The sequence below is a fragment of the Anopheles nili genome, chromosome 2 (assembly GCF_943737925.1).
Source record: "Anopheles nili chromosome 2, idAnoNiliSN_F5_01, whole genome shotgun sequence".
Taxonomy (NCBI): domain Eukaryota; kingdom Metazoa; phylum Arthropoda; class Insecta; order Diptera; family Culicidae; genus Anopheles; species Anopheles nili.
This window is the reverse complement of record NC_071291.1, coordinates 19923104-19949406: the sequence shown is the minus strand read 5'-3', so window position 1 is coordinate 19949406 and position 26303 is coordinate 19923104. Positions and strand designations below refer to the sequence as shown.

General features: G+C 47.8%; 1 protein-coding gene across 1 annotated transcript in view; it reads left to right on the top strand.

Annotated features, from left to right (window-relative positions):
- The window catches only part of LOC128720401 (uncharacterized), a 46111-nt gene that overhangs the window by 19235 nt on the left and 573 nt on the right, over window positions 1-26303 (top strand). The window contains exons 2-4 of the mRNA XM_053814069.1: window positions 6913-7016; window positions 23780-24536; window positions 24576-25076. Coding sequence (XP_053670044.1) covers window positions 6913-7016; window positions 23780-24536; window positions 24576-25076 — 1362 coding nt within the window. The remainder of the gene's footprint in view (window positions 1-6912; window positions 7017-23779; window positions 24537-24575; window positions 25077-26303) is intronic.

Sequence of the window (26303 nt, the reverse complement as noted above, 5' to 3'; positions counted from 1 at the left end):
CGTTGGAAATCGTGAAGGATCTGTCCGGTGACTTCCTTCGTATTGATCTTTCGATAAATTATAATCAATTAAAAATCCAAACGCCTCCTCTCCGTTCATCAGCTGTGTTTGACTCGGATTTTCACTTAAGTTGAATGATCGATTCAATAATCTTCCTAACAGATATACCACTTCGAACTTATTTTCTTTACGAGCTATTTTTCTTGCAAATTCTAGCACTTCTTCCAAACTATATTTTTCACCCAAATCACTTTCTATTTCACTGATTCTGCGCCGTCTTTGTCGTTTGCCAATAATTTCGAAAGATTTACGAGGTCTTCCAAATCTGCTATCATTCTCCTTTTGTCTGCTTTCACTTCGACATACAATATCAAAATTTGAATTTAGCCACTTTTGATTATATTTTTCAAATCGCATTTGGTGTCGATTGGATCTATCGTACAATTGTTTTGCTTTCACTAAGAGCAATTTTATTCTTTGTCGAACAGACTTTACTAGCAAATTTCTTGTTTTAACCACTTCCAGAATATAATTGAAAATAATTTCCGTATTTTCTTTTACTGAATTTGAAATATTGATTTGCTTTAAAATATCTTTAATGATGAAATAAGCCATGTTGTCTATATACGTTTTATGTTTGGAATGAACTTAAATGTGAACTAGTAGAACTAATTATACAAGATATGGGTAGCTTAATGTCATCCTATATGCCATTACGTTATATGGGAATCCCATATATCATTCAATAAAATTATGTTGTATATAGTACAGGTAGCTGCTAAGTTTTTATGCTAGCACAATATGTAGCAGCTACCTGTACTATATACAGCATAATTTTATTGAACTAAAACACAGGTGTAAAATTTTACAAACAGGTGGCAAGGGTAGTGAGTATTATTGAGGCGGTGATGTTTATAAGTTAACATATCTAGCGTCAGGTACCATGCGGCTCCATATGTAAAAAAAGTTTACCTACAAGATTTGATTTTACAAACGAGTGCGCAAGTATGCGCAGCTGGAAATGACTTTAAAAGTTTGTTTAAATATTAAACTAACGTTACTGAAAATTTGGCGATGGTACTTTTTGATACTTTTTTTTTATTCATTACCAAAGTTGAAAAACATGTTTTTTTCCTATTTTTATTTTCAAAAAACAATATTTTTTTTTCTTTTTATTATAAATAAATTTATTTAAATAACTTTAAAACAATGAAAACTTTATAATCTTTCGAACTATATGCAATTTGCATATGATATTGTGGAAAAACAGAGCAAAACATCCCATTAAACAAGAACGCTCAATGTCCAGAAATTTCATCGTTTTTTTGCACTTTTTCAACTTTGGCATCGTATATCTCAAAAACTAATAAAAATAGAACCCTGTAATTTTGGCTTTTTCTTAGTCAACTATTTCTTAATTCATCACCATGTTCAAAAATACCCTACCATATATGTAAAAAATTGGACTTATGACCGCCTTTTCCCCAACGTGCAACCGCAACTCGACTGCGCACGCTGAAAACGAGTCATAAAATTTCACCGTTCTTCGAGGGTCTACCATCTGAAGGGCGTTTCGGATGTGCAGGCTAAAGGACGGCGACTTCAATTACATCGCCCGTAATGCGTGCACTGACAGTTGCACAATTTATTGCAGCACGCTCGCAAACCGCATTGGCCAGTGCAAAAAATGGGTTTGCATGCAGCGAATCGTGATTTGCTCGGTTTTTACTGTTCTTTTTCCTGTTGTGCACAGGAAAAGAATGACAATGAAGGAAAAAAAAGTACAACAGCTTCTCTTCTTCTCATGCTGAGTAACTAATTGCACTAGACAAACAAATATAACCGACCATACGTTCTCCAGCATAAATGGGCGCGGACCTAACCATAGTAAAAAAAACATCTGCCAAATTCTTTCCCAATTCCCCATCGATGCAGTCGACTTTTGACAACTGGTTTGCAGTAAAAAAAAAACGGTAACATGCGCAACACGTGCAGGCTCGGATTCCACCACAACGCAGCAGGATGCCTCAGGTTCGAGGATCGTTGCGCCATGCCGCTTGGCCCGTGAGCGGCAAATTCCATCGGCGCGCCAATTTCACTTATCTCGATCATGAAATCATGCTTTCAAGGGTAATCACGACCAATTACGCATCCTGCCGTGAGGGCGCTTCCGCGGTGTATACCGTGGCATTCTTTCTGCCTGCAGCGCCACGCCAGGGCGCCGTATAAAAAGTGAAATGATTTCGTTGTTGCAGTTGCTTCGTTTGACATTTCGCAACATGTAAGTGCGCCGGCGAATCGTTCGCTCGATCGGGCTTTTGCGTGCGGTTGCCGGCTTCGTTGATCCCGTTGGCGACAAAATCTCGCTCCGATCAGACGCTGATCAGCTGCATTTCGACACGGGGAAGGTTAAGGTTGCGTTTTGGGGAGAGTAGTCACTCGAAGGCACAGCAACATGATCGGAGCGATTACTTTGGGTCTTCTTGGAGGCATCTGAAAGGACTCAAAAACTGGTTCTACATTTGAGCGGAAAATTGGGTAAATTTCATGAAGTGCTTCTTCTGCTGGAAGGCATCTCGTCATCGTTTATAGCCCGAGATTCGTTCCTTTGCGATTTACTCTTATCGTATTGCATCAGCCCTCGAGGAAGCGCTTCACTTTCGGCGGAATTTGATGGCATTTTCGGATACATGCGTGTTGCAGATGGGCACGATGGGCTTTCCATTTTCTGACTTTACACCTGCAAAGCGGTGCAGTGGGATGTTTCCTTTGTCGCCTCTGGGAAAACTCGATCGCATCTTGCCCTTTTTATCCGTGCGTACATCATCGCGAATGCTTTACACATCATCAACGATCGCAGATAGCCTCGTAAAGATCGCCAAAAAACAGGCAAATCACCTATGCGTATCACATCACCCAACATGATCGCATCTTCGCGGAAACCGTATGGAACCTGGATCGATCGATTACCTTGCTCTCGCGATAGCCGATCGTGCGGCACGTAATAAGCGCTTACAAGGAAGCTCTGTTTATTCTGCGAGCATAATGTGTACGTGCTCACACGAACAATTATGCCGTGAAAAATACACAACGATCGGGAACCAGCGGCGAGCTGCTCTCTCGTGGAATGATATATAATTTAGAAAATCGCTCCATGGCCACTTCTTCGCGCGCGAGATCAATCGGGCAAGCGGGCGCTGGGCAAGCCGAAAATTTAAAACAAACGCAAACTCAATCTTCACCTCACGCAATATTCCGTTAGCGGGCACGCCGCGATTAAATGCCTGCCAAAAAAGGCGGCTTCTACCGAAAGAGGAAAATGAAAACGAAACAGACCGAGTGAAAATGATGCCACTGATGGTTTTCTTTTGTGCATGCGTCGGTCACATTTCTTTTCTCTCACAGCCGGCGAGCAATTCACGTCAAAATTGGCGTTAAATAATTATCATTTACTTTCCTTTCTGAGGAGGAACACCGTGCGCCAGTCCCCAACAAAATTCCTGAACACCGTACTGGCGCTAATTGGCGATCCAACGGCCCGAAGAATGAAGGATGGATTGAGTCCTTAAAACGCTCCACATGGCCTCCAAAAATTGCATGGCTGCTCGAGGCAATGGCATAATGCTGTTGCTCGAAATAATTTTTGTCACCAGGCGGTTTCGCTCATTACATCGCCTGGGGCGCCACCGACGATCACGACGGCGATGATTTATGGCACGAGATTCTACGCAACGAACTCGCGACATCCCTTAGAACACAGCTCGGACGAGGGATTCACGTTTGCTGTGGGTTTATATCGCTCGTGGCTCTATAATTACTCACCACAAGCGCACCAACCATGAGCTCTGGTCCGATGCTACGTCGATCTCGCGAGGTCAGGTGCTGAAGCGGACGTCCATTGCAACAATGTTGCCTATACGCACGCGGAATGGTGTGCGATAACGGCCAAAGAAAGGTTCAGTGAAATGTTAAACGCTGATAGTACACCACCGACCTACATGAGACCCACAGGAAATGATTCTATTTTGAATTCGACACACATTTCACACCGCTCGAACTGACTTTCAATCGGTTCTAAAGGGCTCCAAGTGTGCTGACTTCCTCGTCAAAGGACCAAAGCGCCGCCATTAAGCGTGCCACCTCGATGACCGAGAATGACCGGTTCCGTTGAGCTGCGCGTGAAGTAAGACATTGGCCCATAATTGCATAATTTCGATACGCTTCGTTACCACGCCACTCCATCGCCCTTGATTCCGACAACCGGCCGTTTGGTAAACGATGCTGTTTAAATACTTAACCGGCACCTTTAATCTGGCCAAGGGCCTCAATTTGCGCTCCCTTTCCCCGTTGTCTCCATCACTGCAGAATGCAATGGGATGCACTGCTCAGAAGAGGTCTTTTTGCTTGCTTTTTTTCCGCATAACCATCATCATCATTATCATCATCAGTGCCCTTGGCAGATGGGTTCTGGACTTGGTTCACCGGTGGAAAGTGGCAAATCAATCGATCTCGAGATTATCCACGCACCTGAAGGGCAAAAGCAAAGGGTGCAGCTTCGTCACTTTATCCTTGGTGTGAAATAAAACGCCATTGCAGCACCATTTTCACACACTTCACGCAAGAAAACGCCCCCAAATTTAAGGATCAAGAAGCGATCTTCGGCACAGTGCATTCGGGCGCATTTTTTTTTCAAAACCTTCCCGAAACGGTAACTGGCGTTGGTTTGGAGATTTTCCGCGAATTGAAGCCCAACGGCAATTGAGACAGGTTCGGCAATCTGATCGCTTGTGTGTCAGATTCGTTTCCCAGCTTCATATGAGAGGTGATCAGTTTCACTTCACTCCACTGTTAAAAGGAGAACGATGCTGCGGATTCCGTCGATTAACGCCCTAATTATGACGTTTCATCTGTTGATCGGAAACTGCCATGGGCTGGAATTTGGGACCAAATTAATGAGCTGAGGCGCGCGCGATTCAGCGAACAGCAAGCGATCGGAATGCATTAATCGCGCGAAGGATGGTTGCCATTTTTTTGTTTGCTACGTAAAAACGAAACTCAATGCCCCTCGGCAGCGTACTGATTAATCGGTGGTAGGGGGCTTTAAAAGAGCGAAAATGGAGCAGAGACTCCACGAGAGTAGTGCTGAAGGGAATCGAAAAGCAAGCGGGAAAGAAAAACACGACGCGATCGCGAATTATTCAACAAAAGCAAAATCGATCACCAGGCGACAAGGTAGCCGGATATTGCGGGACGAAAGCGCACACGGACGGAATGACCATGCAATTTAGTAATTTATCAATTTGCGGACATTTTAAACGACGTTCGTGCATGCGGCAGCATGTGAGTGTTGCACGTATCGGATGGAGCAGGAGCAGAAAAGAAACAAAAACGCGCAAATTGCCCGTAATGATGCAAAAATCAGCTCTCATGTTTGCATGCCTTAAAAGCGGGCGCAAGTTTCGTGGCCAAATAAACGTCGAAAGCAAATCAAGCTGGAACATCAAAACATGGCATGTCCATCATAAACGAAGGCGAATAGATTAACGAGTGTAAAATTGTGTCCGTGACATAATGGTGTGAGTTCACCGGGAGCAAAAGCGCATGGCGTTTGTTTAGTTTCGCATTCCTGGCGTAGATTTTTTGCGGTTTCGATCGGTCGCATTTCGTGCACCAATCAATTAAAGACAATTAATATCTCCGACGCCATCAATCAGCTCGTTTCGTTGAGAATTATGTGCTCATAGTGCGTTGAGATGTCGCTAGCCGCAGAGCGCATCCTAGACAAGGACTTCTGCTGTCTTTTTTTAAGCAATTGCGAGCCCATCGCAGCGAAATATGTGCCACATAAGCGAATCAACCGTCTGCTGAATTGATTGATTTGTGCTTTCAGGCCTCCTAAAGCGCTCCTATACGTCCGAGAATGAGTGGTCATTTAAGGCCGTACGATTAACATCATGAAAGACCAACGATTGTGTTTTAAACGGCAAAAAAAACATGAGCGATGACATGAATTAAGGCTGGGTCGCTAAATTCGATTGTAAATCATTTACAATCGAATTAACACACGCCTTCCACTCTCCAGTTGATCGCAATCCATCAATCATTCTGGCTTGAGGGTTTCCGAAACGCGAACGCAGACGAATTACGCAACAACCCGCCAAATCGACAGTCGCGTATGCATGCGCATGCGCCTCGAGTTGCAGTTTGCGTTGCCTTTTTTTTTTGCTGCTGCTCTTTCGCGCGATAAGACCGCCTGGCAGGAACAAATGTCACTGACACTGCATTGTACCGGCCCCCACAGATAGGGAGAAGTTTCTGAAACGGCGTCAAAATTCGTCCATTGACACCGACGCTGAACTTGACCTACCTCAAAGTGGCGCTGACTGACATCAAGTGCAAGGATGGGAGGATTTTGGGTTGCCCCAGCACCGTGGGGCGCATATCTTATTGGAGCGATATTTTTTCTTCATTTTTGCCACGCTCCATTTGACCGACGTCATCGCGGGGCTCACGTACACGCCAGCGTGGTTGCATCGAGTGGTTTCGCGTATATGCGCGCGTAAAGACGCAACGTGCTACCGCGCAGGTAGACCATTTGGATGACGTTGCCGTTGACGGTGCGAATGGTCAGCGTTTTTGATTAGCTCAGTGCAACGTGGGGCTGATAAGACACCACTTACGGCGTGTGTACCGAGATGAGACCCTGTGCTTTAGCAGACACGGCAGTCCGGTATCAGTTGAGGCGCCATTTGTGGCACAAAGTAGGTGATTTAGATTCATCATGAGATGCTGCGATATTCGATACGCCACGGGGTATTCGCGCCTGTTAGACGAAACGGAGATGAGATTGAGCATCGCTTCTTACTAATGTTTTTCTGGTTTTCTTCTCTTCGCTTGCTTCCTTCATTACAGCGATCCTCCAGCGGACAACCGTCGGGATAGGACAGATCAAAATACAGGCCGTCGCGACGTGCCTGTTCCTCTGCATGGACACTTGTGGCAGCGTCTATGGTTCGGTAAGTACGCCCCGGGTGAGAAAACCGGCTTCGATATCGTACCGGTCCTGGCATCGATTGGAAGTTCATTAAGCAAAGTGTGACGGTGGGGCGCCCTTCTGTCGGCACTTTTACGTTTTCCCGCTCTACCACGTCGGCCCTTTATCCGGGTGTCGGGTGGAAAAGGCTGCGTTGTTAAAAAAAAAACGCTGTGCAAAATCCCTACCATGGCTCAAGGATGCTTCAAGTGTGTCCCATTCCTCGAACGCATTCCTTTCCCAAAAATTAATTCCACCCGCGCGGCAATCAAGCGAGCCCCGAAGGGCCGAAGCCCTTTCCTGCGGCAAACGAACGCCACCTGCGGCCCTTCTAAGTGCTCTCGAATGCGTCCCGATTGTCCCCGCCCGGGGATCAATCGGAGCCTTATCTTCGATCTACATTTTCGATCAAACCTTTTTTTTTCGTTTGCTTCGGAAAGCCCTTTCACCTCTCAGTAGGCAATTCAATATTGTTCGGCATCCACGGCCCGGGGCGCCTATTTTGGGGAGGACAAAAAAAAAGGATTTAATTTATGTGCCTCACCACTCGCTTCATCCCGAGCCGAGTGAGGTGGCTATTAGAAATCAATAAACCCTGGCGACGCCTCGCTTTCGCGGGCTCCAGACGTCGTCTGAAGACGCCACCGATGTGCTGTGGAGTCCTGGCACTAGGAGCCACGCTGAGAGCTGTGTTTTGGGCTCTTCCACGGACACACGAGCGTTGGGTCCTTTCGAGGTAAAAACAAAACCACGAACCTGAGAAACAACGTGGCAACAACGTGGCAACAAGCTTCCTGTCGGCGTGCCGCCCGACTTAACGCCATCGAAGGGATCTTTGTGAAGCGCGTTTTAATTTCGGATAATGGCCCAAAAGGGCCATTCCGGCTCGGGCGCACATTGTACAGGATCAGAACCGGTCGGTTCCCTCTTTTGCGCTCAGCTGCGTCACCTTATCTCGCTAGCCGAGGTTTTCCCATCCAGGCTGTCCTTCTTCGGTGAGGACAAAAGCCGACCGGCCGGCTGGCAAACGGGCCGGTTTTGGTTCACTTCACGCTCCGCTGCACGACGGTTTTTCCCGTGGTTCGTTTCCGTCTCACGACTTTTCACGCCACCTCCCCTGGGGCTGGCTACGATGCTTGACCTATCGAAAGGTCAGTAACCTTCAGTGCTGGGAAATTTACACCAAGCAATCGTGCGCACGGGCGAGCAATCACATTTCCCTGACGTCCTTTAAATTTGCTTTTTTTCGGCTTTCTTCCCACCCACTATCCTTGGAGGCTGTGTTTCAGGAACGCGTAAGAAAAACAAAGCAGCGAAAAAAAAGGAGGAAAGAAAGTTCGTCCAGTTTTAGCGGATTGGATTTTTAATTTGTAAACTTTGTCGCAGCCTACTGGGACCGTTTCTTTGAAGGATTTTGCGATTGCTTTACGGTGAAAATCAGCAAGTTTTGGAAAACAGGGCGTTCAAAAAAAAAGGGCGCAAAGTTCGTTGCAAGTGGAATGTTTTTTAAAAAGTATTTCATTAAGCCGCCGCCCCCCTGAAACGGCTGACCAGCAACTTAAATTCCCTCGACCATTACGAGTGTCTTGCGTAAGTGGGCTCAAAGGCGTTTTGAAGGAGAAGCATGTTTTTGAATGGGAAAAAATAATCTTTAATAATTGACCATCGGTTTCGAGGCGATAGAAAGCGATATGAATCTCTGTAAGCGGCGCTGTTAGCTTGCGTTACGCATTCCACCGATGTTGGACCGACAATCTTAGCTTCCGTGTGGCTTCGTTGTTGGTCAATTTTCACACAACGCTCAGCTCAGCTGTAGCTAATGCCCGAAAATGGGACATTGATAGGTTCGGTGGTTGAGGTCAGGCTTGAGCCCTCGCTGGAAACGGCTGCAGGAAAGTGAAAGTTGCCACTTGAGCAGCGCTCTGGCCCTATTCAAGCGATAATCCACACATCATCAATCGCGATGAGACGCGTGGCTGACAAATTGCCACAATTTCTGGGCCATGACTGCTTCTCGAGCGATGCGCGCGTACGATGGTTCCATCCATCTTCATAACACACGCGCACAAAATGTCCCGTGTTTTGTTGTCACTTTGAAGAAGTCCGATCTCACCTTCAGCTTCCCCTGAAGGAAGCGAAAAAATGTAAACAAATTAGAGAAAAAATCACTATCGCTGGGAGGAAAACTAGTTTGTCTTCCGCTCGTCACCCAGCACCCGTTCCCGCATCTCGATCGAAGCTGTCACGCAAATTTATTCGGGAAAAACCCTCGTCAAACGCGCGCTAATTGCGTTTGGGTTGGGAAGTCGGCATAAATTACCGACGAAGACCAGCGCGAGCCGAACCGAGGGTCTTGAACGAAACTACAACTTAATTTGCGTGCCCTACGATGGATGGGCGTTTTTATTGATTCAATTAAGAAGACACAAACTCTACCCACTCTTCTCGTTGAGGTTTTTGTTCCTCCGTCGCCGTTCGGGAGAATGTTCGGAGCTCATAAACATAAGCTTCCCGGCATGTTTCGCATTTTTGTGCGCCCGCTAATGGGAATGCAATGTATTTTAGAGTGTCGTTTGTGTCGGTTTTTTTTCCTACTTCATCGGACTCTTCTCAGCACACGCGAAAAGTGACCTCCCAGAATACGAACGATCTCACCGAATAGGGAGACCTTCCCATGCGGAAGGGTGCTTATTTTTGTTTCGTAATTTTTATTGCACAACTAATTAATCGAACGGCAGTTTTATTCTCTGTCTCTCTCTCTCTCTCCTGCTCTATTCACTGTCGATGCGCCTGCAGATGCCGGGCATGGTAGAGCATCAATTTGTTTCGCTCGATTTGGTCCGAACGGTACCGCGTTATACCGAAACGGGGCGCTTAATTTGGGTGGTTCATCGCTGGCGAGTGAGGACGCTTATGCTGGCCAGTTTCCACACGCCAAAGGGTGCATTCCGGTGGAACGAATGTGCGACTGGTTGGGCCCGGAACTGTCGCGCGACACTGTCACTCTGAATTAGTGTTTCGATTGGTTCACCCGGCATTCGACCAAGACTCGGTTCGTCAGCCGGCTTCCTTGACTTTCTCCACAAACTTTCGCTTTCCGTTCGTCCCGGAGCAGTGAGTCCATGCCCTTCGACGCACCCACTGGTGGGTTTGTGTTTTAGACGATTAGAATATTAATCGCTTCTCGGATCGGGTGGTCCTGAAGTCTCCGGTGGATGCATCCCGGGAGTTCGTTACGATTGTTTTGCTGCCGACCGACGGGTGACAATTTTCTGATTCGGTGCGCTCGCTTCCCGCCCAAATGATGATTGACAACTAGGGCTAGGGCTTGGTATAGTCTCGTGGTCTAGGAACAGGACCTGTAGGGTCCAACTCGAGAGTTCATTCGCATCGGTCGCTTCCAAGCAAGTGCAATAACCGAGCCCAGTGTTCTAGGGCTGGCGAGTTTCCGTGCCGCAGAAGCGTTTGATTGAAATTGATATGTTTATGAGGCGACGCATTATGCCGCCAAAAAGATCGGGAATCATGCACTTTCCTGGGAATCTTGGCCGGTTCTTACGGTTCATTCATTCTTTTTCCACCAGGGCTAGAATTGCTGCTGGAACTAGAGGCAATTAAAAGCGTGCACCGTTTAATGGAATTGACTTTAAGCTCGCACTTGATTAGCGTGACTAATTCCATGACTAAGCCCGGTGTAGAGGGATGTTCCGTCGTGTGTCGCGTGGCCTGTGTCTTCCCGCAAGCAGGTTGGGTTTCGACAACGAAAGCGTTCAAACCGATCAACATTACGTCAGATGGCTCCAGCTTAAAGACTTGCCGCTCTGAGCGCTCTGAGAGACTTGTTCGAAAATGCCCATTTAGTTTTGTCCTCGAACGTCTCCATCAAAAAAGGTCGTCAGGTCGGAAAACCCCACTCCTGAGAATTAATCGCCAGAATACGATCGCGGCATCTTTGGTTCCATTTGTACCGTTATGATGAGATGAGAGAAGCGTTTTATGATCAGTAAATACGTTTCACTCCGCCACTGTCCAAAGAAAGCTCGTGTGGAAGCGAAACGGATGAGGCAGCTGCCGGTGGAAAGTGAAGACTTTTCCCATCAATGCGGAACGCTCGTGAAAGGAGCCTCGAAGCACGAGCATATTAAGCCGTATCGCGGTGGCTTTGAAGGTAAAATTTGCGATCGGGATTTTGCGGGCGTGATCGTAAATCTCCGTAGTCGAAAGGAGTTGCAGAATGACGTTGGCTCAATGTTTCGAACAGGATTAGCATTTTGCGTAAAATATAATTTATCGTCTCAAAATGTTTCTCACGAGCATTTATGAAAGTCATAACATTTCAGGCAATCTACCGTTAATGTCAGCTGAAATGAAGCTCTGGTGAGAGGTAGTGAGCTTAACATTTAAAAAAAAACCATGGGTAGATGATGCATATCATCGGAAGCATATCCCTTGACCCTATTAGAGTTCTAGAGCCGCATTTTAGTGACTCATGAAATGCCTCATAAAATCGCCAATGTATCGGGCAGACTGATCAAAGCCACTAATCAAATTGTTGCACTTGGATGGAAAATATTTACATTGAAACCGCGTGGCGTGCACGGAAATAGAGGTCCTCGAGGCGTGAATGCAGGTCGTCGTGGCACTTTCGATTTGACCGCGCGACCGTGCATGCCAATTGAACCGCTTATGTGAAACGAAACGATCAGACAATGCGGCACAGGCTTGCTAGCACCGGTTCGCTTCCGCTTGCACTGGAACAAGTGTTAATAATATTGATTAACATCATTACCCCTGATAAAGCTGAGCTGCAGTCGGTGCATTCTAGCACTTTCGAGTGCCGCACGGCCAACGGCTGTCGCGCTGTCACGGCCGTTAGTTCTGTCACTTTCTTCTGTGCCATCGTTTCTTCGCCTTTCAGGCGCGATCGTCTCGATGACACTGGCGTGATAGTGTGACGGGATGGGCACAAAATAAAAAGCCTCACATCCGAACCCTTCGCGTGCAGGACGAACGCAACAACAAGGCGGCAGCTCGAGAGTAACCCTTCGAATCCAAGGTTCCACGCCGCCCGGTCGGTACCGTTTTCTCTTTCTTCAAAATATTTGACAAAGCTGTTAACGGTCGCGTGAAAGGAGTGAAAAGGGATCCCGCGAGCCGCCGGCACCGGGACACTGCGCACTGTAATCGATATCAATTATGACAATCGAACCAGTTCCCCACTGGAGGACCACACCCGCCGAGAAAGAGAACCCTTGAACGGGGCCTGATAAATGACAAGCCGCTGCCAAGATAACGAACCTCCCGAGGACCGGTTCAGTGAGGCCTCTCGATCGTCGAACTTCTTGTCTGAAGACGGCAGTTCTGAAACGTGCGAGCGTTGCCGATCAAGTGAAAAATAAGTTTTGTGAAAAACCCGTCGATATTTGGTTGAAAGTTGACTTCTCACTTGAAAAGTTAAATGCAACCACGTATACGCTGATCATTGATCGGAATAACTGTACCGAGATGGGAAAGAACCCTTCGCGAGGGAAAGCAAAAGAACCAGCCCATCACGTGTGGGTTCTGAAAAACTAACCACCAAATGGATGGTTATTAATCTTGTCAACTGGTAACTGGTTTGCTTACGCTCTATCTACCCCCGTGGAGATTTTCTGGGAAGGAACCGAAGACGATCGCCACCAGCACGAAATTAATGTGAAATCGAACCAAATGAACTCCATTACGTTCATTAGGGAAAGCATTACATTTTTCAGCTCCAGTGTGTGAGGAACGCTCTAGAGGTTCTATAGAGGTTCTAAAGGGAAGACCGCTCAGTACGATCAGAGCCGAGGTCTGCTCCGTTGCGATTGATGAGATGCTTTTCGAAGCCCACTGGACTGTGAACATGTCAATCGATTGGAATCCTCACCGCGACAGCGAACACGAATTTAATTAAGCAGAAGATTGAGATAAACCTATCGCGTGTTGACGCCTTCGCACGGGTGCTACTTCCCCGCGTCAGGACGTTCGACGCGCGTGATTTTGGACAGCTGCTAAATTAAGTTTCGAATGCGTGCTGCTGCTGCTGCTGGTGCTCGTTCTCGTGTCTCGGGACATTCCGGAACGATCGTCGGATGCAGAGAAAATTTGTCACCGTGGGCGTCAGTGTCTCGCAGGGTCAACCTGTACTTGGACTTGAAATCGACTCTCATTCCCGCGTGTCTGTGGAATTCCGACTCCCGGGGACCCCAGGAAGGGACAAAAATGCATCCACCGGCGCTCGGGCCACAAATCTGCATCAATTAATCATGCCGTTTGATCAAACCCGATCCCGGATACGAATCGAGGCGTCAAAATGCCAAACGTTCACGAGCATCTAGAAGAAACCCGGTGCCAGTGAGGGCACATTAATCTTCACCCAATTAAGCGACCATGTGGACACGCAAAAAGGTCCTCTCTCTCTCGGCGGCTTGATGCACTCGGCGGCTATGTTCCAGGAAGCGATGACAGATTTCGTCTAGACTGGTTCACGTGACCATCAACCGGAGCGCGCCCTTTGTTGGGTGTAACCGAATTCGGTGTTGCTGCGTCAGCAAAGGTGCACTTCGTATGCACGGTACGATCGTGAGACACGCGCGTAAATCATTCACCCGCCGGACATCCCAAAGTTAGACAACCTCGGCGACAGGCCAATTAATTTGAGACAATCGAATCTCAGGCGTGGCCTCATTCGACCTGACAGTTGATGTCTTAACCAACCGTCGGCATGCAAATCTCGGCCCGGTTTGTACGATTCACGCACCACAGATGTCGGTCCGCTGAAATCACTCAATCATTTATCACCACCGAGCTTGTTCGTCCTCTGCCGAATGCCACACACACGCGCGCGTGTGGCGTATCATGTTGCCATCCTTTGGTGTCCCCACGCACGAGAGACGCATCTGGTTTTTTTGATAAATTAACCACGAGGCGAATTTTGAGACGCCACGGTTTATGGGACCCGTAAATCTCAACCACCGCGTTGTGGTCAAAACACCTTCTGCTCGCGTGTTAGTGGTAGTGTGTGGTTTTAAGGACCTCGCACCGCGGAGTGTTACCAGCCACGGGTGACGATCGGGCTTCACGATGGCGCTTGTTTGTTGTTCTCCGTCACAGCTTCACCCTCCCAGAGGTCTCTGATCGTTGATTTCGTTGCCTCTTAAAACTCAAGCTATCACTGCGTTAAATGAAAAATGTGTTGATCTTACCAGCGCGCGATCGCCTGGCAGTGGTGATGGTGGATTATTTGTTGTTTTTTCGGGTGGAAACAGAAACGATCCCAGCACGCGGAAAACCCCCATACGATCGCGGGCAGCAGACGGGCGTTTGGTAGCGGAGAAAATCCTCCACACAAAGTCAACTTCCCCATTGTCGACACGATGCACGCACCGAACATGTGTTTGACATTGGTTTGAACCGCAAGGCGCACGCTTGAAGGGTCCTAGGGCGCGTAATTGAAATTCTGACGGGGACTCGAGTGCCATGACCCGCGGGAAAAGCGGCGTGGAAAAGTGGAAAAGTTGATATGTTAATTCTGTTTGCCCCTCCGAGGTCGGGGCCATCCACGACCCGACCGGTTGGGTGAATCTTTTGCTTATTTTGTTTCACTTTTTTCACTCTCAATGTATGCGTGCGTGTGCGTGTATGTGTGTTTTTATATGTTATACGTCTGCGGTGGTACTTAGCGGCCTTAGGGAGAGACCCTTCGTCATTTTCCTCCCGGCGGTCAGACAACCCCGGTAAAGGCGCAGGGAAAATGCAATGCCCCTATCGCTGTGTTGATGGATTTATTTCGGTTTAAATACGTGTAATCCTATTTTAATCCACTTTTAATGATGCGCTTCAAGTGCGCCTGTGATGCTAGCAGGGGTTTCGCCTCTCACCCCAAACATCGCATTGCATATTTCTCTCTTTTCCTGCAGCTCCGGCATTTTATCATCTCGTTGTTTTGTCCCGCTCTTGCCGCTTTAGCTTACAACTTTCTTCCGTGCGCTTGCTGGCTTTTCCCCTTGCGATATGCTTTTCCGTTGGTAGATGGCGCCTTCGCCTTGCCAGGCGTATTACCGCATCACGCCTCGATGTGAATGCGTTTTGTGAGGCTTTTTAATCAATTTTCTTCCACCGGTGCGAGATGGGTTTTCCCTCCCGGCGAGGGTGCACCGAAATCGATCGATTTTTCATTTTCGCAGCTCCCGATCGTCACCCAAAATCATCACACTTAATTTAGCGCTTCGAACAACGCACACTCGTACTCATTAGTACGCACAACGCCCAATTCGTTATGCTGCGCGTCGGTTGCGGGACTCTGTTTGTTTTCCACGCCCCACGAGAAGGTCACCAGCGAGAGGCGCGCTTCTTTAAGGATCATTAAAATTCAATTTCATTTTATTCTCTTCATTTGTAACTCGGTTCTCGAGCCACGGCGCCATCGGTGGCCGAACGAATTCGTTCGCCGTGGTGCAACAACCGCACGAAAAGGGCCTGCCGGAGAAGCCACAATCAATAAATCATTCGGCAGGACTTTTTTTTTGTTCATTCCACGCGAGCGCATCATACGATTGGCCTCGGTTAGCCTCAAAAAACCATTGGGGCCCGAGGCATTGGCGGGATGCAAATGAAAACGATAGAGATTTGTCGGGCCTACGGGGCGTGCGATTGAAAAACGGGGTTAACGGGAGGGTTAAGGAGATGAGAGAAAAAAAAACGCATATAAAAAGGCATCCCATCGAAGCGCCTAGCATAATTAACAACGAATGTCCTCCCGATGGACCCATGCCGTGCGCGTGGAACAAATTCTGGCCGAACTTTTGGGCTTTCTCCGTGCATTCTCTCTCTCACGCCGCGACAAATAGCGCATTGCAACCGAGTCGAGTCCAGCACCAGAAGCCATAAATTATATCGTAGCATCCGAGGTATTTAGATACATTTTTTTTTGTTTGTTCGTTTGGCCACGATCGTTTCCCATGTGAGAGATGCCACCGTTGCGATACGTTCGTGGAATGTCCCCGAGGCGATCGTTCTGAACGGTAGTAAAAACAGAACGTCTTCATTTGGGACGTAAAAGGTTAAATGATTCATTCGATGTGGTAGAAAATGTTAGAACAAAAAAATCACCATACAAATCGGCAATAACTCTTTATTTGCACTTTCTTTGACGGTTGCCGCGAGCGTGTGTGTGTGTGTATATTTAAATCAGCTAAATTTTGCAATCAATTATCACGTCCGCGTAATGAAACTCCAACTGGCCAGGGAACCTGTTTGTGTTATCGCACTCGGTAGGAATTTGCTGCCGTAAATTGGCCACTATTCGAGGTCCCGGAAACCCCTTACATACACACGCTTCCACCCCACAGAGTAGGGGCAAGATCATTGACCTTCCCGATATGTTCGCAACCCCTAATTGTACCGGGCGAGTCCAGAATTCTCATCGCACCTTGCGATTTCGCGGGACGGGGTTGAGAAAATGCGCAAATTTTCCCACCCCGTTTTTCGCGAATTTCACCGACTCGGTTGGTACGCTCGGTTGGTAGCCGCGTGGAGCACGCACAAAGTAAACATGCGTTGCGTAAGTTGCATGAATTGCTACAAGTTGCGATTGCTACAAGAAATAGCACCACCGTCTACCATTCCGGGTGGGTTTTGGTGGCTGACTTGAGGCAGGAGGACGGAATATATGTACTTTCTTCTTCGAAGTGATCGTTTGGGGATTTGCATTTTTAGCCAGAGACAACATTCCTTGCCCGGTCTCGGAGGTACTTTCTTCGCAAGCGGCGTGCGCGTGATTGTCGTACGCACCAGACATTGAACTTGAATCTGCGTTTGGTTCTGGCGTTAGTTTTAGCGGTTCGTTTCGCTTTCGACAGCCACTAACCGGGAGGACACCATCTGATGTGTCATGTTGATTGTTTTTTCTTTCTTCTGCTCCACTGTCAAGTTACTTACATGCTCGAGAGAAGCGGTCACAAATGGGCGACACGCGCAATGTGCTACATAATTCTTCTCGCGCAGACCACCCCAAAATGGTCGGGCAGTCTCTCAGAACCGAAAGGAATGTATTTTTAACCCCACCAAAAATCATGCCCCTTGCTCTCTCGGTCCACTGCTGCTCGATAACGTGTGACATTTTTGGGTTCGAGGAAAACCTCACCCGCGCGTGAGGAAAATTACCCCCAGTTAGCGCACGGGAGCTCGCAATAAAACTGACTGTTTCTGATTCGCTAATAGTCTCTCGTCGTGGGTGGTGAAAGCATGCTGTTCGTATCATTTCCAAGCAGCTCGCTACAAGACAGCGGTATGAGATAAACAATTGTCTTAATTTTTTACTCCACCCCGCCAACGGTCGGCCATTCGAGTCCAAATAAACTGTCAATCGGAAAAGACGATTTCAAATTCTTCCACCCTCGTGGGGCCGTGGATTTTGGGGAGGAAGCCGTTGGATTAGGTGCTTTACGTCCTTACGTCGCTTGTCGCTTGGTTTGACAGGGAAGCAAATAAACAAACACCGCATGAGAGCGACACCTTGCATGGTTTATTTATATGTTCACGTTGGCATACAAACGTATTCGACGGTTCGATTACAATCAGAAATTGTGCCTTGTCTGTTCGACCAAACGCACGAATAAATCCAGTTCTTCAGCAAACGTCTGTTTTGTGGGATCTTCCTCAAATTGATTCTTTAGTTCAAGCTAAGTTTTCCCACACGCATGTGTGCCTCTCGCTAGGCAAGGTGAAAATAGCCCCACAGCGGTTTGTATGAATGAATCCCATTCACTCGGTTGACCTTTCCGGATCGCCACACCGTCCGAGTGTGGCAACTGGCGGAAAGGTTCGAATTTATGATTTTCACTCCGCAGCTTTATGATCGCCGGGCGGATTTGAGTTTTCACTTTGCAGTCTTGATTGCCGAAAGCCGACGGATTGTGGGTCGTAAAAGAAATCGAAGCGAAGATGGGAAAGGACAAACCCAACGCACGCACAGCTCAAACCTGCGACATACGCACCCGGGCGCTGAGAATGGTTCACGTTTTGCATAAGTAGCCTCTTCACGCACGCTGGTTCCTTGTTCGGTCAACGACCTGCGAGGGTTTGTAGTCAACGACTGCTCACGCACGAATTGGCGAGTTTTGAGCTGATGCTGTAAATTTTTGATTTGGTTGTAAATCTAGATTAAATCTGGCAAGCACGTTGTCGCAAACTATGGGCCTTGGCAGCCACGATAATGTAAATAAATCAATCTTTTGTTACACTAGTTTACTATTTTGGTGATGGGAACCATAATAGGAAGGTTGATTTATTTTTAGAATTCCCCAATTCGTTGAAAGATAGCTATGATCTTGAAATGATTGTTTTGGTAGATGAGCAGCTCATTTTAGCAAAATGTGTCGAAATAATACACGGACCAGGATTGGTGTATAACTGTCGGCTCTGTTTGTATGATTAGAATATTTTCCAAATAATGTGCATTTAGTTGCACTAGGATCGTGGATTATCTGATCGTATCCGTATATGTGTACAGTACAGTACAATCGCTTTAATCGTACCGCGATTTGTTGATATAATAAATTTTGCACCATCTGGTTATTTTTCAATTGGAATGTTTCGGTATAGTGCAGAAAATACCTTTTGTTTGCAGTGCCAATAATTGTTATAGCCAATTCATGTATATGAACGCACCCGCTTCTCAGCTGACGTCCAGAAATAGTCTTAGAAAACGTTCCTTCTCGGGATGCGATATCCAAACGACTTTATGCAGACGCACGCGGTAAAACATAACCGCAAAATATGTCTTTCCGGCAACATTGTATGTGACCGCATATTTTTGCGCATCTTCAACCAATACTACGCGGTAACCTAAGCCACGTTAGTCGTCTGTCATTGACGGATCGGTTTGCTAATGGTGTGTCATCTATTGGGAACCTTACAGATCTCTAACGTCACCGAATGCACGGATGCAACTTCCAAGCGCTTAAGCAGTTCAGCCACCATGTCTGGGTCCTATTTCGTGACTGCACGTTGTCAGTTGTCACGACGATGGACACTGCCACAAATAATGCCATATTTCCATTAGTTCGTTTGGCTTTATTCGGCACATCCTCAACCAAAGCCGGCTGCATATATTTATTGGGCCTAGATTCGTTCGTCCGGTGAATAGTGAAATAGTTGCAGTTTTATGTTTTCCAAAGGATGTAGGAGTTTTATGAGATCTTCTGAAAGCGGTTTAAAAATAGAAGCTAGCCCGATAAACAGAGCCACAGAGGTAGTGACACATTTGTATATGACTAGACGTTGCTCTAGCTGTTATCTCCGGTTTGCTTTGAGCACAAAGTTAAACGCTCGTAAATTAGCATCGTAAGCTATTCCACGAGCCGTTTTTCCAGTTTCGCGTCGGCATTTTCGGTGGTCATCCTGAAACCGTCCGGCAAAAGATCGATACCATTTCGCGGGCCATTTACATGTTTTTTTAGTAAGTTATTGAGCTGTGATCGGCTAACCGTTAGTGGTATTTGTTATTCAAATATCTCTCTCCTGTCTAGTGTTCCCCTCGTGAAAATAAAACTTCGTTCCACGCGCTTCCATTACTAGTCAGCTTGTTAGCCAAGCCTGTCCTGTTGTCGTTGGTATCTTTCAATAAACGAGAAATTCGATACATCGCTGTACAATTTAACTTGTATCTTAAATCAATAATAACACGTCTTTAAAACTTTGTTCAAGCCGATAGCATAAACTTGAAAGAGTGAATTGGCAGAAGCCCTTCATAATACAACGCCCCTAGAGATCATCGAAAAACTGGTTGTTTTGTAATGAATTCAAATCGGATTAAAGCACGGAAAACTCGAACGTTTTCAAGCGATGGTAGTTTTCCAGTAGATCGCACGTCATAACAAACTTTGATCCGATTCACTTTCACCCGTTGCAGCGTCCTGTGACCGAGCCCTAAAATGCACCGTCAACGAATCGTTTTCGGTGAAATATTCGTGCTATTCGATATCTCCGATCGGCGTAACATCGTTGCGTAATATCGCCTAATTGGTTGCTCAACTTCACGCACCTACATTGATAAGCTGCTGAGTTGATTTCAGCGGCGTAAATTTCGTTGGAACATGAAATAATATCACCAGTCTGTGTGAGAAAACGCCATCAAATAGATTTGACAGATCACCCCTTATCTCAGAGATCAACCCATAATAGAATAGCGTTGATCAACTCGTTTGTTTGCGCAGTGAAATTAAGCCCCTTGCTTTCAACTCTCAACGTTACTTAAGGTTTATGATGCGCTTTTTGATGACCTTATCATAAGTGACATAAAAAAACCTTAGACGCCGACTGGAGATCGCTTTCTCTGATGAACAAACTAAACGAAATCTTCTGCGCACGATACATAGGTTTTTATACGGTTTTAATAATTCATTGTTTCTCTTCACATGCTGGTTTGCTGTTTCTATAGTCCATACAAAAAACTGCATCGCTTAATCAAGAGGGCGATCGATCATATGCGGCTTCCTATGAATGCAAAACTATCTGAAAGAAACCGTAATCTTCCCTTTCCTACTGCATCTTGATTGTGGCATCGTTGCCTCTCGATCTTACTTGATTTTTTTTATACTTTCTTCGCTTGGTACCTATACGACTCAGTTTTGATTTAGTGCCCTGATTCGGAAACACTAATCGTTTTCTTTTTCACCCTCTGAAGCGCAAGCGGAAGTCCCACTTTGTTATCTCTCGCCTTCCGAGAGAAAGGTGCGAGGAATCGTTCCCTTCGAGGACCGTTCGCATCCAGTGTGACCTGATTGCTTAATTAAAGCAGTTCCCAGCCGTGTTGAAGGGATGAATTAAAAGCGACACGATTCCCTGATGAGCTGGATGCAGTGAAGCAGCGCGCAAAAAGAAAACCCATGACGTAAGGCTTTTGAACAGAGAAATGAAACAAAATTAAATGGAAAAAATTTAAAGCCATTTTCACCGAATCGATCACAGTACGAGATCACAAAAGTGAATGGACTACGCTGTTGAATCGTTTCGAGAACGGGTTTATCGGTCCGATACTGTTCTGCTTGATCGCAGTAAAATGGCGTAATAACGCTTCCTTCTAGTGCGTCTGTTGCTGCATCTAATGCAATGCTAAACAACCTTCCCCGGCGGCCCGTTCTACTCGCAATGCAGTTAAGCCACTTAGCAGCGAGAAAAAGCGAAGTAATAAATAATCATAAACGGGTGTAATTTATTCCCATGCCAACTGGTTCCTGCTCGCTTAAGCTTATGTCTTCATTATGCTGCCCACCGAGGACGCGTGGAAAGGTTTGCTAAGCTGCATTCTTCCACAGTCGGTCAAGCTTCTCTTTCTCTATTTTCTCCCTCATGAAGGGCTTCCTCAAGGCGAAACACGGTGGCTTTAGCACACTCCCATCGAACGCTGTGGTCAGTTGACCGACTGGGTGGTCATATGGGAAGGAATGCGACCGTTTGACAGACCCGATACCATCTGTCAATCGACCCATCAGCCGCCCGACCGTTTCTTGTTAGCAATATTGTGCTGTCTTAATCATTTCGCGCCCGATTGAGTCCCGTTCGATTAACACCGCCCAGCCAACCCGGTGGTTAGCGGCAGCTCCGGTTTTCTCCTTGGGAAAGGACCATGTCCACCCGATGCAGCCGGTCATCAATCACGTCGTGCGTGCGATGGATGCGGATGCTCCGACGGACGGGCATTCAACAGACACTGACGTCCAATAAACGTCGGGTGAGTCGGCTGCGGCAACAGGCAACCCAATTTGCAGTCCACAACCACTTGCGCTGTGTTGCTGGGTGTTGGCTTCTGCACCGCGCGTCGAGTCATATCAAACAGGCGCAATTAAATTAAGCAATAAAACCCCTCTCTGTTGGCGGGGTTTCGAGTGAATCTCGGCACAGAAAAGGTGTACGAGCGTGGCAGGAACGTATCGTAGAATTGCCTCTGCAGTGGTTGCCTGTTTGCCTACTTGATCGCGGCAAGTACTTCCGACGAAAGTGAAAATGGACACCCTAGTATGGTAGACACGAGGTGGCACCCTCGAAGTGTGCAAGGTGCACGTCCGGGCTGAGTTACGTTGACCTCCGTTCGTTGTCTGAGAACGGTCTGGGAACGTGTACTATCGTGGGCAATACCGGCCAGAAGCACACTCAGCTTGGTGATCTACGGCACGGTTGATTGATGCTTACGTCCGAACCACAAATCAAACGACATTCTTGCGAATTACCTGACCGCGATCATGAGCGATCGCACACCTGAAGTGGCATACGGAATTGCAGGGAGTTTCCCGACTTAATAAGGACGTCAGCTACGGCGTGTGCGGTATTTGAGGTGACTTTTAATGTGTGAAGAACACGCCAAAGCATCGATCCCGTAGCTCCAATCAGAGATCTTGACACTTGACACTCCTATCAGAGTGCCGTGAACAACGGCCGTTGGGAATCTTCGTTACGCGTTGTGCAGTTTGTGAGCCATGTTATCTTGATCAGGGCGCTAACCGGTCGTCCCAACACCACAATCGCACACCATCCTTGAGAATGGATACGCTGTAGATCCTTTCACCGCAGGTACCACCCCATGGGAACGACGGGGAACGTGTCCAGCAACTCGTTTCAACCCGTCGATGCCGTATGCCGTAGGTATCTTCGCTTCCGAAGGACGCCTCCAAGAAGGCAGTGTTGAGTAGGAGACACAGAAAGAAACACACAACGCAATCCCTTTTCAAGGTGCACCGCAGGACGACTGCTTGTTGGCGTTAACGATGGTCCATGTCCCAATATTGATTGTTAATAATACTTTCCTTTGATCGCCTCGTTAGCATCGATCGTTGGAGGATCGTTTGCTTTCCCCCACGTTTATCGGGCTGTCCAATAAACAATCAAATTTTATTGCTTTTCCGGCGGTCCTGTGTGTGCACGCCGCCATCCACGGTCAGGATTCTCGGTCCCATTTGAGCGTAGCCCTTTTCGGCAGCGTTCTCGCTCACACAGCCACAGACAGCCATGTGCGATGATCCTGACGATACCTGTGCGCTACGGGGCGCTGATGGGACGATGATTTGTACTTTTTGTGGTTTCTCAAAGGCTCCAAGGGTCCTCCACGATAGGACACACGAGCCAGCGTGCAACACCGATCGTCTTGTCTGCAGCGTGGCGTCGAGTTCTTGGAAGGTTACAGCGATATAACGCCACGAGAGAAGTCCCATGGTTCGTCCATCTAAGCGTGAGGCGATCATAACGAGCTCTTTCCGGAAAGCATGCGCTCATCATATCACACGCGCATCGCTCCGTTTCGCTCACGCTAGCCACCCCAAAAGAAAGGGGGTTTAGATTAAATTTCACCGCCAGTGGAAACATCCCGGAAGAATATCGTTTAACGGCGACACTCGCTCGCATTCGGCGCCAGTGTTAGCGTGACCTCGGTATGAAGGCTTCCCAGTGCTACCGGACCGAATGCAATTATGTGTTCTAATTAATTCGTGTCCACGCGAAATGACGCGAGTGATTAAAACGCACCCGACGGACCGTCCATATTAAGACATCAAGCCGATGGTGACAGCTCGAGCGCAAAGTTCTTTAAATGGGCGTGCTAGTGGGTCTATTTCCCCATGCCATAGACGCCGCTTGGCGCCACACTTAAAACCAACTCAACCGTACAAATCCGCCGGCACATCCTACAGATCTAACGGCGCTTGTCCTGTTTTTTTTTCAACCTTTTTGCAGAAGGAGTTCACCAACGACTGCATCTTCAACGAGCAGATGGAGCAGCATCACTACAACACCTATTCCTCTACGCATCACTCGAACGCGCGCCGGACGCTTTATCTGGCGCTGAACAAGACGGGTCAACCGCGCAAGATCCAGATTCCCGTCAACAGGACACTCGGCAAGCTGGCCACCTACACGAAGGCGCTCACGCAAACGGTGGCGCATGATCGCGTGGAGCAACTCATCTCGCGGCTTTTCGGACCGGATCACGTGCGTCACGGGTTGAACCAGTTGTGCGAATCCGGTCAACCTCTGGTCGAGTTGACGGCAAAGGATATGCGTCCGAGACCGACCTGTGGAAGCTCAAGAGGACCTCTAGCGGTGGGACCTGCCGCTGGTGGCGGCGGTGCTGGTGGTGGTGGTAAGAAGCAAGTCCAACAAAACACCACCGGCAAGGACGAGAAGGATGGGCTGCGGCAGAAGAAGAAGAAAAAGCGACGAAAATGTCGCGAGGACGAGGTGCCGGGTGAGCAGTGCTTCCGGCCGGGTGCAGGCGTAGGTGGTACAAATAGTGGTAAGCGACGAGCGGGCCAAGGTGGGCCGGCTCGGGGCGGTAGTAGTATTAGTAGTGGTAGCGGCAGTGTCAGCCCTAGCAGTAGTAGCAGCAGTAGTTCCGTAGGTAGCATTAGCACAGGCACCAACCAGTCAGCCAGTCTCAGCAACACGACCTTCAGCAGCAACAGCAGCAACAGCAGCAGCAGTAGTAGTGCAAGTAGTATTAGCAACCGTAGTAGCAACAGCAGCAGTACAGACAGTCTAGTAGCAAGTATTAGCAACGGAGGCCCCAACCGGCAGGGACAACCGTACGCCCAACTCACAGCGACACCAAATACGCGGAAGCCGAAATCGACGAAGAAACCGTTGCCACTCCCGGCCGGTGGTACTCGAAAGCCTAAAAAGCCACCTCAGCAGCAGCAGCAGCAACAGCAGTTGCAGCAACCGGCTGGAAAGCGAACAGGACCTCCTGGCAACCAAACAAGACCTCTATCAGCGAAGGCTAAGCTGGTTGGTGCGAGTTTGGTCACGACGAAGCTGAGCAATCCTAAGCCTGCCTCACTGGTGGTTGCTCGAACGATGAGACCCACCATCAGGACGACGGTTCCGTCAACAACACCATCAACAACCGCGATGACAACGACGACGACGGTGAGCAACGAGCTGCAGGACACGTCGGAGGACTCCGAGCTCGAACTGGACGACCTTCAATCGTCCTCTGAGCTCGTAGATGACGAGCTGGACGAGCTCGACGAAGGTAATCTAACGCTCGCTGGTCACGCCGGCAACTTCGTCGAAGACGACGATCTAGATGATATGGAGTTTTGAGTACATATTAGTGTCTTGCATTAGTATCTCGGGCACCGCAGCCGCAGTGGGCTCGCGTAGTAGACCGATGGTGGCAGGGAACGTACTGCAACCAAGTCCGGAACGCATCATAAATTAAACAAACAAAAAATACACCGGCGTAAAGTAATCATACCACGGCGAACGGCTGCTCGATGGCAGTTGTTTCGGCGGTTTTTTTTTGTGCGGGCATTCGTACGGTGACTGTAGGGTCGGTAGTAGCAGTAGCGTTTGAAAGTAGAAGACAAAATCCACAACCATCCACTGATACGCATCGTGCCACAGGACCGCGGTTAAACTCGCGAGCAAACTAAACCAAACGCGTAACACAACAAGGACGATTCGAAACGGAATCAAAACCAGCCCTAACGAAAACCTGCCCTTAACAAGTTTGACGCACTGTCGCGGCACTTGGCACGGACTGTGGAAGCTCGTGTTGCATTTTTGTTTTGCGTCCTTTGTTGTCCTTTTCGACTCATCTGTTCGGAACTCGCTCACTTGAGATGCGCATTTTTCTTCTTCTTCTGTCCTGCCATACACATTTCCTGATACACCTCTGCAAAATCCTTTCGATCCATGGCCAGGACGATTCGCTTGAAGCTTCCACCTATCCGACCCATCCTGCTGCTGCCGCATGTCCTAGAGCGGCGAGCCGGTTCTTCTCACTCGTCCTTTTCCGCTAGACCCGAAGCTTTTTGTCCGGCAAGTGCAACTTCCAACTAACGCTGCATGCACTCGATTGCCGCATGTACGAGTACTGAGCATTTTCGCGCCATTTCACCGTTCATTTCGTGAGAATTTACTGTTTCAAAGCACACAGTTTAAAGGGAGACACGAGAGATTAGCTTTTGCACGCGAACGCCTGATTTCCCGTGAAATTGGTTTGCGAATCTACGCCCATATCGCCCGGTGCGAAAGCGCATCATTTTTGTTCTGTATCTCAGCATGTTGTGCTCTCCTCTGTTACTTCTTAATAGCATGTGATCTTAAAGTACTCCGCATGATATTTTTCTTCGGATTTGTTCTAACAACGTTCTACATCCTTTCAAGACAATGATATCCTGTAGACCCGAAAGTTTGCTCTGCATATGTGTGTGTATTTTTGGGTTTATGTTCTGTAACGTAATGTAATAGTCTC